Source organism: Branchiostoma lanceolatum, chromosome 4 (genome assembly GCF_035083965.1).
Source record: "Branchiostoma lanceolatum isolate klBraLanc5 chromosome 4, klBraLanc5.hap2, whole genome shotgun sequence".
In the NCBI taxonomy this organism is placed as follows: Eukaryota; Metazoa; Chordata; class Leptocardii; order Amphioxiformes; family Branchiostomatidae; genus Branchiostoma; species Branchiostoma lanceolatum.
Window position 1 is genome coordinate 2,044,082 of NC_089725.1, and position 17,984 is coordinate 2,062,065.

Genomic DNA, 17,984 nt, shown 5'->3' on the forward strand with positions numbered 1-17,984 from the left:
TGACAATCCCCCCATTGGGATATATACTAAAAGTGGCTTTTGGCTCCTGGCCTTGTTTAATGCTTAACGACGCTAGACAGCATATGGAAGAGTGTATCAAATGTAATAAAGAGACATCTGCACAGATGTCCAATGCCGTCGTTAGCTTCCCTTGGGAGGCAAATCTAGTCGCATTAAAGCGATGACCTAGCCCGCCCGGCCATGGCTTGCCCAATTGTCTGTATAACGCTGATGCATTCTAATAGAGGCTCCATGGATATTTCGATAAAACGGAGATCAAAGGAAACCATTGTATTTGCGAGAGTATAAGTGGTGTTCTTTTGTCAGCGTGTTTTGTGGTGTCCCCACAATTTTGATCGCTTGGTACATCAATCCTGATATCGACCGCTCACATAAAACCGGTCCATGACGAGCATTCATCGGGGCTGTTTGACGTTAGATGTTGGATTTCTCTGCAATTGGGTCTCTGAGATAAATCGTACCGGATAAAGTCGATCAATCACAGTATGAGATCATAGATATTCTTGTTACATTTGCAACCAAGGCAAGAGTTGTGTAGGGATGTCCCTAAAGCTCAGCTAGTAATTATAACAACCTCACAGTTGAACTCCTGGTTCCAATTGGTTAGTAACTGGAAGAATTCAATCCTGGGTTGGAGACATCTCGGTTGGGGCTGCAACCGTCCTTTGGAAGGGACGTAAAATGGGGGTGTTCTTTGAGTAGTTGCTTTGGGCATGCAAAGGGGGGAGGGACTAGCAACCCCTCCCTGTAAAAAAGATATACCCTGCTACTGAAACAGTAATGTAATTTGCTGCCCTGTGTGCAACTAGGTGCTACAAGGGTCTGAACGAACGAAGAGTTATGTAAGGCTAACATCCCTCCCTCCTCCTTCTTCTCCTTAACCCTTGTCCTGCTGGATTTCCAGAGCAAAAATATACCCCCACTGCTGAAGTGCCCATACACCTTTGAAACAAAGGGTACTAGTTTGATGTTGCTCATTTTCAGTTACTTCGCTTTTCAGCAACCGCGCGGGTTCAACGTACGCATTCTAGAAATACCCTCAACCCGACAATTGTCAGGGCTACCATACAGAACAAGCATGTACAAACCGACAATTGTCGGGCTCAGTAGGACTAGGGATTGAGGAATGGCGGTATTATGTTCGGGTGGTATTTCATACTCACAGTATGGCTAAACCATTACCTTAACGTGTGGCACCCTGGTATCATTCCGGCATATATCATGTACATCGTGCCGTTTGTCGTTGCTGTTGCCTTCACGTAATCGAATGTGACGTAGAAACAGTAGTGTCAGATTCTAGGATTTTTTTAAATTTATCTTTAGCTCCGTGATAGAGTAAAGTGTGTCTCGACTTCTTCACTTCTTGGCTCTTGGTTCTTAGCTTTTAGTTCGTGTTCGTCTCAGTTTCTCTCTTACTGTACTTGGTCGTTTTTTTGCATGGTGACACTGCTCCAGCTCATAATGTTCAAACATACAAATTGGAATTCACATATTCTGCCTGTCTACTGAATCCATAAGTGTCCATTAAAGCAACGCAGACTGTAAGTCTCAGTCTCTAATATAACCGATGGGTAAAAGCTGGGTACACAGCGCCATTGACAATCAATGACAGTGCAATGTGGAACGTTTTTGTACCGTTTTTCTTCTTCTCTTGTACAGCCAAGCCCAATATGAATTGGATAAACGGCAGTATACGCATACATACTATTAGGTAAGTAACAAAACAAGTGAGTGGTACGAATAAACAAAGCGAAATAAAGGGAAGGACACTGATGAACATAGGTAATGGGGCGACTCAATGCAGCATGGCCCTCGCCAGTTCAGTTTTGAGCTAAGGAAGAGACCGCGCCTCTAGAAGAAGTATGTATAATCTGTTCTTCATTCAAGGAGAATTTCTACTTACTGCACACGGCTACGGATGGTCCATTTTTCATCAAATTTTATCTGTATCTTGGGTCCAATAAACCTAATGTCCCTCATATAACGGTTATCTATGTTTTCATGGTATCTTGGTCGTTGGTTCTGCTCTCTAGTTGGTCATAAAGGATCGTGGTTTTGCAGCAGTCTGGTCATTTCTGAGAAAGAGTTTGTTGTTTGTAAAATTCTGCTATGAAGCACTTTTAAGCAGCCGGTAGGTATCACTGCTGGTGGCATACAGACAGAAATATATCTTTCATACCACAAAATTAATCATACAATTAACAATAAAACCACTATAATCAATATTACCCATGCTTGTTGTACATTTTTAATAATGAATGTAGTGTACTATAATGGAATGTGGATCATTTTTAACAATTAATTTTAGTTGTCAGTTGTGAACCAAGAACAATGATTCGTTGTTTGATCTCATTTTTAAATCTATGGCTGTGAAATCAACAAAAAAAGGGGTTGAAGAGTGATCTCTAGTGAAACATGACTAAAGTACCGGTTTCTGAAGTATGGCATTTTCTAAATACTATTTTGTTATTATATCTACCTGGATTTCAAACCTTCATCAACGTACATCTATCGATGTTTCAAAATCAGTAGAAGATAAACACTTTTCACTTTAAAAACAAATTAATAAAAAGTTACGAGGCATATAGATAAATTTGTTGTTAAATGTACATGTATTTCTATTACTGATGATCTCAAGGTTGTTGAATTCATAAAAGAAGCAGAACCTATATATGATATATTGGTAAGTACAAGATTGGAACACATAAAATATCGCAAACTGCTATTGGTTCAAGTTTATTGGCCTCCGTCGTCACAATTTGATAGCAAGGCGCAAAAAATATATTTATGGCGTTAAAAAGCATTCCAACTATCAATTAAGAATGATACCATTCAAAAATAATACACTATGAGCCATGAAGCCATATCTCTGTGGCGTTTAAAAACATACCAATTATCAATTAACCATAATATCATTCTCGAAAATCATACAGTATGAAAAGCTCGTGAAGTCATTTGTGGCTCGGAAAAACCTTTATGGCGTTAAAATGTATACCAATCCCCAATAAACCACGATACCATTATTTTTTTAAATAATGATACAATGTGAAAAGCTGGTGAAGTCATTAGTGGCTCGGAAAAACGTAGAAATCACCTGCGACTATGTCAAATCAGGAGAACCCTTTCAAGCTGGTGTCCCATGTGTTAGATGCCGTACCGCGTGTCATTTATCTTCCAAGCTGACACAAAAGCCCCCGTTCCCGAGAGACCCATTAACAGTTTCCGCGGGGTGCATTCCTCGTCACCCTAACAGTCTCCTAGTGTTCCTTAGGGACTGACTCATAAGCTTGCCATTGTTAGGATACCGTCTGTATCTGTCACACTCAGGATCTCAAAACCTTTTTGACAAGACGAAAATTGGATGCACAACAACGAGGGGCATCTTGCAAGTCGATCGTTAGAACTTCCACAGACAGTTCGGCATACCAACAAAGGTACTAGACCAATAGTCTAGCGAAAATTAGCCCCGATATTGGAAGATTTAAGGCCCATCTTGCAACATTTGAACCCCAAAATTGATAAAAAAATCTTCAGGAACAAAGCCTAAATGTAAATGACATGTCTACAGTACAGTCGCTTTTAACACATTTGCTTAAAAATCTGAAAATTGGCCTACACACAAAAGTAACCTGTTTTAAGAAGAAGTTATATATATATATATATATATATATATATATATATATATATATATATATGGACCATAGCATAACCTGTTTAACTCTTTTTCTTAAGTTATCTAACTCAATGCATTTAGCCCATGTTGCGCATGAATATTAGATAAAGATCATTGCCATTGTCATCATTGCTTCGCATTTTGGGTGTTTGTGTACTGTGCAAAAATATGCTGCACAAGGTCAATCGATTTAGCATCACCGTCACAAATAGACCATCGCGATGTGCACAACAACGTACTGCCCTCTGATAGGTTCCCTAGGGTGAGCTAATTAGTTAGGCACACTCCAGTCAGTGGTCAGCCATGTGTGGCCATGCATTAGTTTGAAAGATCACAATTATTAATCATGTTTGTATGGTACAATGGTGTTGCAACCTCCCTCCCTGAATATTGGTGTGCAATTTTATAGGGTTGATCTAACTTACTCTGAAGAGGAAATTCACTTTCGATACTGTTCTAATGTTACATGATGAACCTTTAATTGAAAAAAGGCGTACTTTTATTTGGTATGTTTGATTGCAAGTTGTATTCATTGTGGTGACCCATGTTACGGTATGTTTATATTCTTCGCACACATCAAAGAAGAGTTGTGGAGGTGTTCAGAATCAAATAAGACAAAATTGGGCGGTTTATTTCTCCTTGTGCTAATGTAGTTTTTCCACGTTACAGTCAACTCTTTATCTAAACTAATACCACATTATTCAATTTTACAGCCTACGATATTGATATGGAGATATATGTTCTAGGCGCCATATTTCATATACGGCACAGCCGTGCAGTCCATCAAAAAATCTCCCGGCCTTGACAGGAAAATTGAACCGACAAATTATTAAACAGTAGGCAACGTGGACCACATATTTGACCTTTCTGAACTGTACGAGATTGTAGCTCGTAGTAAATCTATATCAAATGAGATTTTCTCAACGGGTCAGCTCAAACTTTAGAAATCCCGTCTGAAATCAAGTTAAGCACCACGCCTATAGTATATTGCCAAGGGACCATTTAGGCAGACGGTTCCTTTGTGATGGCTATCAATCCACTGACACACATTCAGGACCTTCCCACAACTTTGCCCCCGACAAATCGCTCCCCAACCAAGGACCCAAGGTCAGCGCTGGGTTGGGAATGGCCTGGAATCCATCCTATTCTAGCTCCAGTTCGCTCGTCTGATCGCATCCATGCAAGCAGAATGTGCCTTTTCCCGACATTAGGGTTCAAAAATGTATAGTCGGCTGGTGCAAACGACGATTAAAGACGAGTAGACACCCAACTCCTTACTACAGATAACCTTATTCATGGCTAACTCCCAACCATGGTCTGGGGTAGGTCGTTTGGCCATGGGTGGCTATGTCTAACAGGGGCTTAACTCTCTATTTTTCTATAAACGGATGGTCGAGTCGACTAATACGTAGGCAAACAGGTCCCAGCCACAGATGACCTTGCTCATGACTAACTCCCAACCATGGTCTGGAGAAGATTGGGCGGCCATGGTTTGCTATATGTCACATGGGCTTAACTCTCCATGTTTCTATAAACGGATGGGCGAGCGACTTTTAAAGACTATTATGCAACCAACATCTACCTACAGATGACCTTGTTCATGACTTACTCCCAACCATGGTCTGGAGAAGATTGGGCGGCCATGGTTTGCTATATGTCACATGGGCCTAACTCTCAATGTTTCTATAAACGGATGGGCGAGCGACTTTTAAAGACTATTATGCAACCAACATCTACCTACAGATGACCTTGTTCATGACTAACTCCCAACCATGGTCTGGAGAAGGTAGGGAGGCCATGGGTGGCTATGTGTAACAGGGGCTTAACGCCCCATGTTTCTATAAACGGATGGGCGGTGGTGCTATCTCAGAGCTATCTAGAGCACTGTGAATATCCTCCTCCCAAATATCTTCCTTAGTACCTTAAGATAACATCTTAAGTAATGAGGCAATATGTGTTGGGGTGCGAGCCATCACAGCAAGATGAGCTAATCTCGGTTATTACTTCACTCCACCAGGTGGCAAAGACATTCCAGAAAACTGCTGCGTGGTTCCTATAAAATACAGTTAGCAATAACAGGTATCGGACGGTTTGTGTGATTGTACAATAATAAGGATGGATGTGGGTGGATAGGTTAATAATGTTGAAGACAGGCTGGCCACAATAAGTCGATTTTCCAATGTTGACCTTATCTGATTTAGAATGGACTCTCTACTTAATCATGTACAGCACGTTTTCTTTGGTCTCTACTTCTAGAAACGGTGACGGAAGTCGCAGGTCCAGTGGGGCGGAATACTGATTTATAAAATGTAGAATTTGACCGTAGAATTGGGGCGTCGTGTTGAAATAACCATTACATCAGGATGTTTGGCCCAGAACCTAGAGGTCCTGGGTTCGAATGCCCTGACATGTCACCGATGTTATACCCTTGGGATACAAGACTTTCCTCACTCCACCCAGGTGTAAAAAAAGGGTACCTAACTTCGGTTGGGAAGGTAACGGCGATGGAAGAAGAGGAATGGGCTCCGCCTTCCAGTTCCGCGCCCTAGACGCTGTGGATAACAACCCATTGTCCCCACGGCCTCAAAAAGGCTATGGGACCACCCTTTACGGTAGAAACCTTGATAGCTTAGGGTCCCACTCCCTACCAAACTTGCAGTAGCGTTGTCCACGTTTACTGGTACCTTAAAGTATGTCGAAGTCGTGAATCATTTCTATGAACATGTCATACCAAACAAATGCTATCTCGGGAAACAAAGTTTATGTCCTTTGTAGAATTGTACCGTAGAAATCTTGATAGCTTGGGGTCCCATCCTAACTTGTAGCGGCGTATACATGTACTTCTGTCGTGGCCGTGAATCATTTCTATGAACATACCATGCCGAACAAATGTTGTCTGAGGCAACTTTTTTTTTCTCCTTTGTAGAATTGTACCTTGATGGCTCGATGTCCTACCCGAACTTGTAGTGGCGTATACATGTACTTCTGCCATTGTCATGAATCGTTTCTATAAACATACCATGACGAACAAATGTCATCTCAGGCAACAAATTTATCTCCTTTGTAGAATTGTACATTAGAAACCTAGATGGCTCGATGTCCTACCCAAACTTGCAATGGCGTATACATGTACTTCTGTCGTGGCCGTGAATCATTTCTGAGGAAACATGCCATGCCGAACAAATGGAAGCGATTATCATTAATAATTGATGCCTTGGATAGAAGTGGCATAAGTGGACACACTAGCTCCGTACGCCTTCAGGGCACGGCTATTATAAATCAACGACCTTTCATAATAATGAAACCCCCCAGGAGTCACGTTATCTCATGCAATAGAAGGGGAATTTGTATGAGATTGTGATTGTAAAGAGAGCCGTGCCCACTGGAGTGCAAACCCCATTTTTCTTTCCGCGTTGACAGTATATGTTCTGCCCTGATTGCTTTCACGGGGATAAAAATGGTCAATCTGATTATTGACAAGTAATATGACCACCTTCATAAACAATATTTGTCTTTATCGTCTGTGCATGGGTCGTACAACAGCGTACAGTCACTGATGAAATAGACAACGGATGCTGTCTTAAACGTCTGACCGTTTCTTGATTTTATCCAGTTCACTTAGTGACTGGTACCCTGCGTAGGGCACAGCCTATACATACGTATGGCGTGAGGGTCTTCATAATGAGCCTATAGATGCCCCCTGGCATGTTATATACCTGGAGCCGAATGCGATAGAACGCAGAATAAGGCCTTTTGGTGGTGAAATTCACTTACCGCCTCGACCGTCTGATGAGCGGCCTTTATTATCTTCTTCCTCTGGCACGGCACAGACACACTGCATCCCTCACTGCCACGGTACCGTCTTGCTGTGAAGAACGCGAGCGGCACGCCAGCTCCACCACCAGTAGACATGCTCTATGACATGACAGCGTGATGCATGACCAGCCCCCGGCAAATGAAGTAGGCCCTGGCTGCGGCAATGTAGTAGCCCTTATTCGTAAAGCCTTGAGCATTGTTCGCAACAAGCACTTTAGTACAACCCCTCTTCCATCCTCCTCCACCGCCTAGAACATTGTGTCAATGTTACGATTGGATGAAATGCCCGGAAGGGATATCTGTCTCTCTTCACTCATCTTAATGAAAGGACGTAGGATATTTACGTCTGCTTAGGTCGATCTAGCAGGTTCCATTTGCAACAAATGAAGAGAAGTACCGGCAGGCAAGCGGCCAGGGTTTTGGACCGCTCTGCGCATGTGTCGGCTGAGGTGCCGCGCCATCTGGTACCACTCAGTTAACGCGGAACGCCACGGTCTGTGATCAGCCTTCTCAATTAGCTGGAAAAGGCATCATTAATACCTCCGATGGGTTACATTTATGCCCTTTTATTCAATGAATGTCGATTCTTTTAAGATTCACAATCGTGAAGATTATTAGCACGCTGAAATAATTCATAAGTCGATCTATGCAAGCTCGATACAATCATTAAAAACCCCTAAGCAGAACATGGTTGAGTTCTATAAAACGCCTCGGCACATGACATTACTTTTTTATCGTGAAGTTTTACCGATAGCTTGGCAACGAAATGAATGCTCGAACAAGGATATAAAAGTAAGCGCACGGCACATATCGAAAGCAATAAGCCAACATTACCACACTATTGTTATATGCTCCCCTTGGCATGAGTTGTCGTGTAATGCCGAGAATAGTAAATGTATTGACCAGAATCCTGAGCCCCATGGCGGAACCATTCAGCGTGGTTTCGTTCCTGCTACGATTTATTCGCTAAAGCCCGTGAACAGAAATGTCCACGTTCAACCAAAATATAGCACGCCTTCGTATTGACCACGACATATAGTGAGATGCCTTCCGGTAAGCTTCCATTTCACGGGGTGTAGGTTTAAGGTTTGCAAGCACATTGAGTCACTCTTTTTAAAAAAAGACAGGAAAAACGACGGTATATTGGGGGTGACATGTAACGACTGTATGGTAGAGTGGTGAGTAAGTCATTTGTATGCATGCGCCAACATGGTTTATGATAGCTGTTTGAAAAGGTAACATTCTATGCTTGGGTGGAAGACACCTGCTTGCGGTGTGGTTATGTTGTTGAGCGGAGAGAAATAGACATGAAGCTGACAGAGTGCTTTAAGTCGGGGGCGGTACCGACTTCCGACAACCTTTGACCCAGTGCTGACGTCACCGGTGCGTAATCACGTGTCCACAGCCATTGGGTCGAATAGCTGATGAAGACCGATTGATTTGGTTAAAAATGAAATTTAGAGTTGGAGAACAGTTTATCTCTCGCTATGCTTGTTCTCTCGTTTTCTGTGAAAATGTATTGAGCGTACGTACTTTGGAGGAGGTACAATACTTACACTATAGACACCGAGGTCTAACTAATCAAACTACAATAAGTACCAGGCAAAACTCTGCTCTTTTCTTTCCAACGAAAGATATCATTGTGATCATGTCGTTTAAAATGGGCAAGTAACGAATAATACTCGATATAAATGATACCCAAACCATCTATGTCCAAATATACAAAACCTTTAGCATAGTATAGCTGATCAATTCTACCTAGTACAACTTATCAAAGCTCATAATTGCAGTTTGTCAATTATACATATTTCAGCCTACCCTACATACTACAGCTTATCAAACCTTCATAGCACAGTTTATCAAACCTACATAGTACAGTTTACCAAACCCACATAATACAGCTTATCAAGCAGTTTATCAAACTTACATAGTACAGCTTATCAAACCTACTAGTACAGCTTATCAAACTTACATGATACAGCTTATCAAGCCTGCAAACCAAAAACCTGAATAATAACCAAAATCTATACACTCCTTTCTTAATCATTCTGTTCGACAGGCTAGAAGTAAGAAGAAAATGGGAGGGGGGGCAAGCCTCTTTTTTTAGCAAAGAAAATATTTCTTAAAAACAATTATATCATGTTAAGAATAAAAGATACATGCATTTTCCGAAATACCAAAGAAAGCCACTAGGGTCTCAAAATCTCCTCACATACCAAACACCATTACTATTTATGCATAGCTTATTGAGCTATGCCTCAATGTGTTATATTGAATCAGAAAGTACTTATAAAGTAAATTGCACTTAGGCACCGCCGTCCCTGGTAATAGATCCCTTTGGAAACCCAGCAGTTGTTACAGACAGATTTACTCTTGACTTATTAGTATGTCGCTTTAGGTAGCGTGGTTCAATATATACTTACACGGCTAAAACAATTAAAGCTAACACATTTGCACCGAAATCAAACATCGAATGCCTGCCCCGAAGGCTTCCAATTACTTTGCATCTAAGAGAACATCAATCTCTCTAAGCCATTTAAGCCGAAAAGGATGTGGAGAAAATTCTAGGAAATCATCTAAAGCTAGAGGTTGTTCCTTGACGTCAAAGCTCAAGTTTGCTCAACTTTAAATCTAGTTGTGAGACACGATAATTCCAGACTGACAGTCTCATTTTAAGTTCTTTTTGAGAAGGATATAACATTATCCGCTGCTGATGATGTAACATGAAGATACACAGTACCTATAACTAATGAGCAACATCTTTTATTTTATATGATGTACAGCTTGACCAAATTTTATCTGAGGTCCCCGTGTCCCTGGATACATCTAATCAATTGTTTCCTAGATATTCGTTACATCAAACTTGCAGACCTAATTCATTTGGTCAATCTAGTTTTCCCAGATTTAGTAGACTTGGAACTCAGGACAATCGCGTGTTGTCCAAGGACAGATTGGAATAGGAGTCTCTCCTAGGATAGATTGGAATCGGGATCTCTTTTAGAACAGTTTGGAATCGGGATCTGTCTTTGGAAAATCCGCGATTCTGCTAGTACAGATTGCGCTCGACAAACTAGAATCCATTTTGATTTGATTGCAGTTGGTTTCTGTCCCATGATAATTCGAGAATCTACAGATCAGGTTAGGGTAAAGACATAAGAGTGTAAATAAAGTTAGTTTAACCCTAAACCTAACCCAATTTGTACTAGTAGAATCGTGGATGGCCCTAGGACAGATCCCGACTTCAATCTGTCCTAGGACCGATCCCGATTTCAATCTGTCCAAGGACAGATCCCGATCCAATCCGTCGTTGGACAAACCGCGATTTTCCTAAATCCGCGATTTTCCTAAATCGCAATTTCTACATTGACATTTAAGTCCTTCCCACGACATATGGTGCATAGGGCAGCGAACATCTCCGTAACTATAGCCCTTGGGCCGCACAGTTGTGCTGGCACTATATAAACCAGGTTTAGTCCACTAAGTGATCATTCTTCTGTATTTGATTCAAAAACCCTTACTTGAAGGAACACGTTTATATACTATAGGTTCGTCCCACGACTATGACATGCCAAAATGCACAATCCACTAAACAATTTACCCTGATTAAGATTATACTTTCATTTTATTTCCTGCATAAACAATAATGGTCAATTGATACAGTATAGAGCAATATACATATTTAAGGTATTCCGACTAGTACATTTCTTTGGCAATTGAAGTTATTCATATAAACCTACCTTTATTGATTTTCCAAAATTAAATCTTTCTATTCGTCCAATAAAGAAGCATTAGTCATCCATTTCCGTTTAGGCTTGAGAAAAAATATGCTGTGTTTCCGGTTATTGAAAAACTTCGGTCGGTGGGAAGAGATTCTCTCTTTTCTTTTCATAATAGAATATGCGAATTCTGTGACCATTTATGTGTTGAAAATGAAACTCACTTTTTACTCGATTGTTCCTTATATGAAAATGAGCGCCAATCGCTGTTTAAGACAATAGAATTAGACAAGAAATGTCAAAGCAGGACACTTTCATATACACAATCATGTACCTGATGTCACGTAAGAACGAACATATAATTGACAAAGTATGTAGTCATGTTTCCAAATGTTTCAAAAGAGAGAAAAAACTACTCGGTGATCAACATTAGTTTAGCAATAGTCAACAGTTTTGTCTGTTTTTTAGTTTTCAATGTTAGAATGTAGCATTTTATCAATTCATGTTTTGCATTATGCTTCTTATAGACCATGTGTTGTCATCTGTTCATTTAGCCCTTCTGGGCAGGAATATGCAATAAAGGCTATAATTAGTATTTGTATTTTAATCTATTCATTTGTATTTACATTTCGATCATAGTGATCCAACAAACACAGTTGCAAATCCTACATGCATCAGGACACTAGCATTTTTCAACATCATATTATATGTATATTCGGATATACGTTGCGCACGTTTAATAAACTGAACGAAGAAGTACAATGTTTTTTTTACATTCATCAACAGTTAAAAGCCTTAATCTGTTAACAGAGCGTGAAAGACAGGAAATCTGCAAGGAAATATGCGAGATGCCACGCCTAAAAACTTTTTGACCATACTATACTGTATCGTACAAAACAGCTGCAAAATTAGAAACAAAAAATATCGGATACTGATGTCGTAGAAGGTCAATTCTAAAGTTAAAGAAGAAAATGTGAAAGAACAAATTTTGGAAAAATGTATTTTTCGGTATGCCATACTCTGTGTTTTAATTCATTTGTTCAACCTTCCTGACAACTTAGATTGTATGATAAAAACTTTTTTTTGCCAAACCTTTATTCTTACACGCGCTCGTATCTGTTTTGGAGTTCCGAGACGAAGTCACCCATATAATCACATCAACATGGCCTTTCCTGTACAAAGAGAACATCCCATAGATTTCCCTGCGGTAGAGGCACAGTTTGGTCTTTATTTCATTATTAGCGATGCGTGTATGTATGAGCGCCTGTGGTACACAGGGTCATCAGACTCTCATTAACCTATTTGGATGAGATGAGATACCGGGACACATTGATCAATGCCATGTAACAGTTCGTAAAATCATGAAATGTTTGAGGGGCGGAACAACATAATGGTAGATATAGTAGTACGCATATATGATCTGAAGCTGGCAAGATAGACTCATTTGATACGCCCAAAATAGTTACTCAAGCAACTGGATAAAATTTTGAAACAGTCAGACGTTTCAGACAGCTTCCGCTATCTCTCGTCAGTGACTTGCGAAAGATCTGGTAGAACTAGTTTTAGACCAAAACTCTGAATGGATATGTTAATAGATGGTTCAATAGAATAGTGAGTTAAGACTAGGTTGTATTCTAATGAATCAATTAGCTCCTGTTGTCTTAGGGGCTAATGTTGTTGGGGGGGGGGGCAGTGTAGCGGGGGTAGCGCGTTGTTCCAAGCGTTGTTCCAAGCGCCTGAAAGTCAGAACAACAGGAGCTAATTGATTCATTAGCATACAACCTTGTCTTAACTCACTATTCTATTGAACCATCTGAAATTGTCTTCACTTCATTAACATATGCATTCAGAGTTTTGGTATAAAACCTAGTTCTGCCAGATCTTTCTTTAGTCACTGACGAAAGATAGCGGATGCTGTCTGAAACGTTGGACAATTTCCAGTTGCTTGAGTAACTATTTTTGGCGTATCTTACTACCTGGATGTCTAACCTTCATCATCATAGACTTATTTGGATTTGGACTACTGGTCTTGTGCAAGAGTTTCTAGTTTTCACTCAAGATTTATAACTGCTGGGGAAATGGAGACAACGAACGGGCTAGTAAATTACCGTGCAATCGTGAATAGATACCCGGTAAACTGCAAATTAAATGTTTTCTCCAATCTTAGTGTTATGATGTTACTCGAAAGTTTATGTGCTGTTTTCATATCATGGCACAATATATTCCTACATATTCTATGATGCGTTTTTGGCAGTAATAAAGAATTTCATTGATTTTGATATGTAAAAATGGCCTTCAGTCTTCTTTTAACTACTGGTGCACGTTAGATTGATAGAAATGATTACACAATAGTATTTGCAAACTTTGCCTATTCATGCTTTTATAAGATATGTTATGTCCGGAATCATCTTCCCACTATGATACATTGCATTCTTGGGGTATTAATAATTGTTACTATAATTAATTGTAGATTGGAATTCGCTGCACCCAAGCACTGTAGGGTCATACTCAACTCTTACAGTTAGATGGTGTAAGGTTAGATGTGACAGGTCGTTCGGTGTAATATAACCAGCTGCTATCGCGCCGAGTGCTTGTGTTACGCCGAAGGGTGGTTATACAGGCTATATAGATACAGATTGTATACAGACTTTCAATTGTCTAGATGGTCAGTAAACCTGGAACGAATAACTTTTCAGCCCGCCCTCTCTGTTCCCTTAAGCCATCGCTAACATTAGAATGAAGAACATTTTACTTCATTCATAGCCTTAAGTTACCAATCGCACACAGGTTAGACTGAAGCAATCCCCCAATTTCGAGGAAGTCCATTCGGTTTATCCTCTAGCGGGCTGATGGACTGAGGCCATCCGCAAACTTAGATCTCACTGCACGTCCGCTAATGATTACGTCTTCACATAATCATTATCATCTAGATAGGGGAAAGATGACCCTTGCCATTACAAACGCTTTTCTTGGCATTTTTGTCTTTATTTGACCTAAAGAATATCAATGGCCAATGGGGCAGCACGATCATTAAATGTGATGCGATGTGGTTTTACCAGTAGGTAATAAAAGCTTATCGATGTCCAAACCAGTGTTGACATCTCTTGCCTTTTACAACATGAAGTATGAATAAACTCTGACATCTCTGGAATTGTTTCGCAATGGTGTGTGAAAAGTTCAATGTTGAAGGTTGATGGGTAGCGGTAGACCTTCTCGGAATGCCAGAAGGCAAGTGGAGGGCGCCGTGTTGACTATTGGTGGCGGGTTGCCATTTGGCGACGGCAGCGCTAGCGGTCATCAGTTTTTATGGGTACGTAACTCAAACTTCAAGCGTGGAATGCAGATTTGAAAGGAGATCTGAAGCGTTTGCACGTATAAGGCCGCTCGAAGAAGGACAATGTTTAAGTTACAGGAGGATCTAAGGTCTAAGGTTAGGATGTGTCGATGAAGGTTGGACATCCAGGTAATAAGATATGCCAAAAGATAGTTACTTAAGAAACTGGATAAAAGTCTGAATTTTGAATTCAAAATTAAAGTACGGCTGATTCAGCATGAAATATTACGTAATCAACATTTAAAAGGGTTCGACTTTTACTGATAGACGTTAAGGTCATTTCAAATGTTTTCATCCATGCATTCATCGTATGAAAAAGTAAAGATATGCGAACATCCAAAGGCACAACGTCTGTTTATTCTTATTCTTCAAACATAGTCAAAGGTCATTTCAAACGCTTTTATTCATTCAACTCTTTTATAAAAAGGAAGATATGCGCACATACGAAGAAAATTTGGCTTAATATCTGTATTATTCAAACTGAAGGCAGAGGTTATTATAAACGCTTTCATCCATACATTCATTGTATGAATAGTAAAGATATGCGAACTTCAGCTTATATATCTTCTTTAAACACAAGGCAATGTTATTTAGAACGTTTTCGTTAAATTGATTTCTGTATAAAAAGTAAAGACATGAGAAAACATCCAAATAAACATTTGCATATTTCTTCTCTTCAATCAAACGGCAACGGTACGAAATGACCCGTTCAGCGGCCAATTCCATTCCTGAGAGAGAGACCCGGGATAGTGTGAGGGTTGCATGGTGCTTCCGCACCCATATGCGAGCTAATACCTTTGACACAGGGGGGAAAGCTATCTATTATCCTACGGGGCAACGTGTTAACTGGGGCAACGAGGACGCCGTGCGAGGAATCAGAAGTGCCCAATCTTTGAAAGAGAGATCGATAAAGAGCCATCTATGTATACACTCAACCGCCCATCATTGCCCGTAATGACCAAGATACAAATAGCCCATCCAAGCAGCTTACCCGACAAAGCAAGATTAATCACAGGTACTGAAAGCCGGTGGTACACTAAAAATTTAACAATCCTTCAACCTTGTTTCGTTCATGACAACTTCAATCAGGTTTTATTTCCAGGGATGATATTGTTTTGCAAGAGGAAGATCCCCGGTTGGTTGAAGAGTATTGGTTTTTTACTCACGAGAATATGACCCCGTCTGACATATTCTTAATTCCACCTTGCAGCCAAATCAGTTAGGGCACGAAGATCGCACGGAGATAAGTCTATGGGTTTACCAAGCTAGGGGATCAAAAGCAAGCCGACACGGTAACCGTTTGTTTCGTTTCATTTGTTTCGTTCGTTTCGTTTTTTCGTTTGTTTCCATTGAACATTGTCAGTTCGCTACAGTTTTTTCGCTACATGACAGGAGTTCTTTCGCTACATGGCACAAGTTATGCTGTTAGTCTATCTAGAGAAAAATATTCAGATGTAGCGAAACGACATGTGCCATGTGGCGAAGCGACTTGCCATGTAGCGAAACGTACTGTAGCGAACTGACAATGTAGCAAAAACGACCTGTAACCGCCGATACACGGTAAAGATACATGAATTGCGTTGATATTTTACGCAAAGAAAACCATGCTAGTAATAGAGATATATCGGATATATATAACACTGACTGTCGAGATACATATATCAAATTCTCCTGCTCTTTCTATAACATATTTCACATACCCAAAAGAGACACGAGTAGTAACTGCTGATTCGTTGATAGTTATTAAATATACATTTAGAAAATGTTACGTGGAAGACAATTTCAATTTTAAACAAGAAAGGTGGCAACTTTATATAGCAGGGCCAAGGCACAGAGGATTGAAGGAGTATAAGCAATATCGCATCATATCTTTATCGGCACAAACGTATTCAAAATCATAAACAATGACAGAGATATCAAAGAGCACTCGTTTCTAGCTCTATGTTTAGAAGTCATTCCAAGGAATATGAAACAATATTTAGATCAACTTTTAGACACAGCATCCTTAGAACTATATGCTTGTGACGTAATCGAATGTAGACAATGTCAAAGCGTCCTGCAAACAGTCTGCTTTCAATTCCAAACTGTGTGTAAATGGTATTAACAAGGAAAATAAATGAAAAAAAAGCTGAAAATAGGTTCTAAAATTGTATTCTGTATTGCGCTGTTTTGCTAGCCGAGACTTACCAAGACTCTCATGCGAAGCCCATTCCGACCTGTGGAATAGCCTGGTTGGTCCTTTGCTGCTAGATACGGATGACTGAATCATTGCTGGTGAGATGAGGACGCCGTCACACCGCCCAGGTACTTCCCCAAGTCTCATCTGAAGATTCCGTACGTACGTACGGCGTCACAGTGCGCCGTCGCCGTAGTCACAGGAAGATCCTACGCAACGTCGCCATAACCCGGCGTCACAATTGTCGAATAATGAAGATCAATTTTGGGATGATGCATGCCTTCTCATGTGTTCATTTTGCAGCAGTCAATGGGATAAATAAATTGGCATTCCAAAGACGTGCAGGTCTACCCAACTGATGGGGGCTATCTCTCGGCAGCAACTACGTTGCTCGGTCTTAGACAGTTCTTGACATGAAAGGGTTTCGTCTTATCTTTCGTCTGGCTTTGTAGGTGGCATTTCCAATAAAGCAGAAGGGAGTGAATGCAGCCGTCGAGGCCAATCAGTTAGAAACGCATCGCTTCCTTTCAACCCCGAAGTCATTTGTTTGTATTTGAGGCCTTCCGTCGAATTTCCCTCGGTGTCCAATCTCTAGTTGACAATAGCACAGCGGTGCTCATATGAGAGCGGTCGCAGATGGGGATGAGGGATGGGTAAGTTAAGGGCAAACAGTCAGCTTCAATACATCGGGGATATCATTTTCTCAGAGATAGTCTGGGGTTTGTCCGCAAACGATCAATATCTGTAAGTACGAATTTCCAAAGGGACGGAAAAAGGCTAACCGCGAGCCAAGGATAAATGATGCGTATTCAGCTTCAATCCCTTTAAAGAGAGAGTATTCAGTTTCCAATCAAGGCAACAAATTAAATGTCGTTTATCTTTATTCAACGGGAGTTCAATACTGGTTGTATGGTAATTAACATATAAATCTTGGATGTTAAAGTATACTTTTAGAAATGAAGAATAGTATTTGAAAAGTCGCATTTTGCTTCTTCCTTAGCACCATCCCCCCTCAACATTGTCACAATTTTCCTAGCACTCAGCGCTTGGTGGTCCTGTGCTGAATGCCGTTATTATAGAAAAATCGAACTTCTCGGTACCTACAGACGAAAACTTTCAGTGTCAATTTTGCTAACTTAGGCAATATGGTGATGCCTTCGACCGAGTCTCTGTCTTCTTAGTTGAGTAACTGTCATTTGGCGTATCTTATTACCTGAAAGTCTAACCTCCATAAACGCATCTTTGGTA

The 17,984-nt window shown here is 40.5% G+C and overlaps 1 protein-coding gene across 2 annotated transcripts in view; it reads right to left on the reverse strand.

Moving 5' to 3' along the window:
* Positions 1 to 17,186, reverse strand: part of LOC136432214 (fibrinogen-like protein 1) — a 30,805-nt gene extending 13,619 nt beyond the window's left edge. The window contains exon 1 of one of the 2 annotated variants that reach the window (XM_066423269.1): positions 16,748 to 17,186. In XM_066423269.1, the coding sequence (XP_066279366.1) occupies positions 16,748 to 16,883 (136 nt within the window). In that variant the 5' untranslated portion in view covers positions 16,884 to 17,186. Of the gene's footprint in view, positions 1 to 7,468; positions 7,926 to 16,747 lie in introns of those variants that run through there. The other variant, XM_066423270.1, reaches the window with a different exon arrangement.
* Between the last annotated feature and the right edge of the window lie 798 nt (positions 17,187 to 17,984).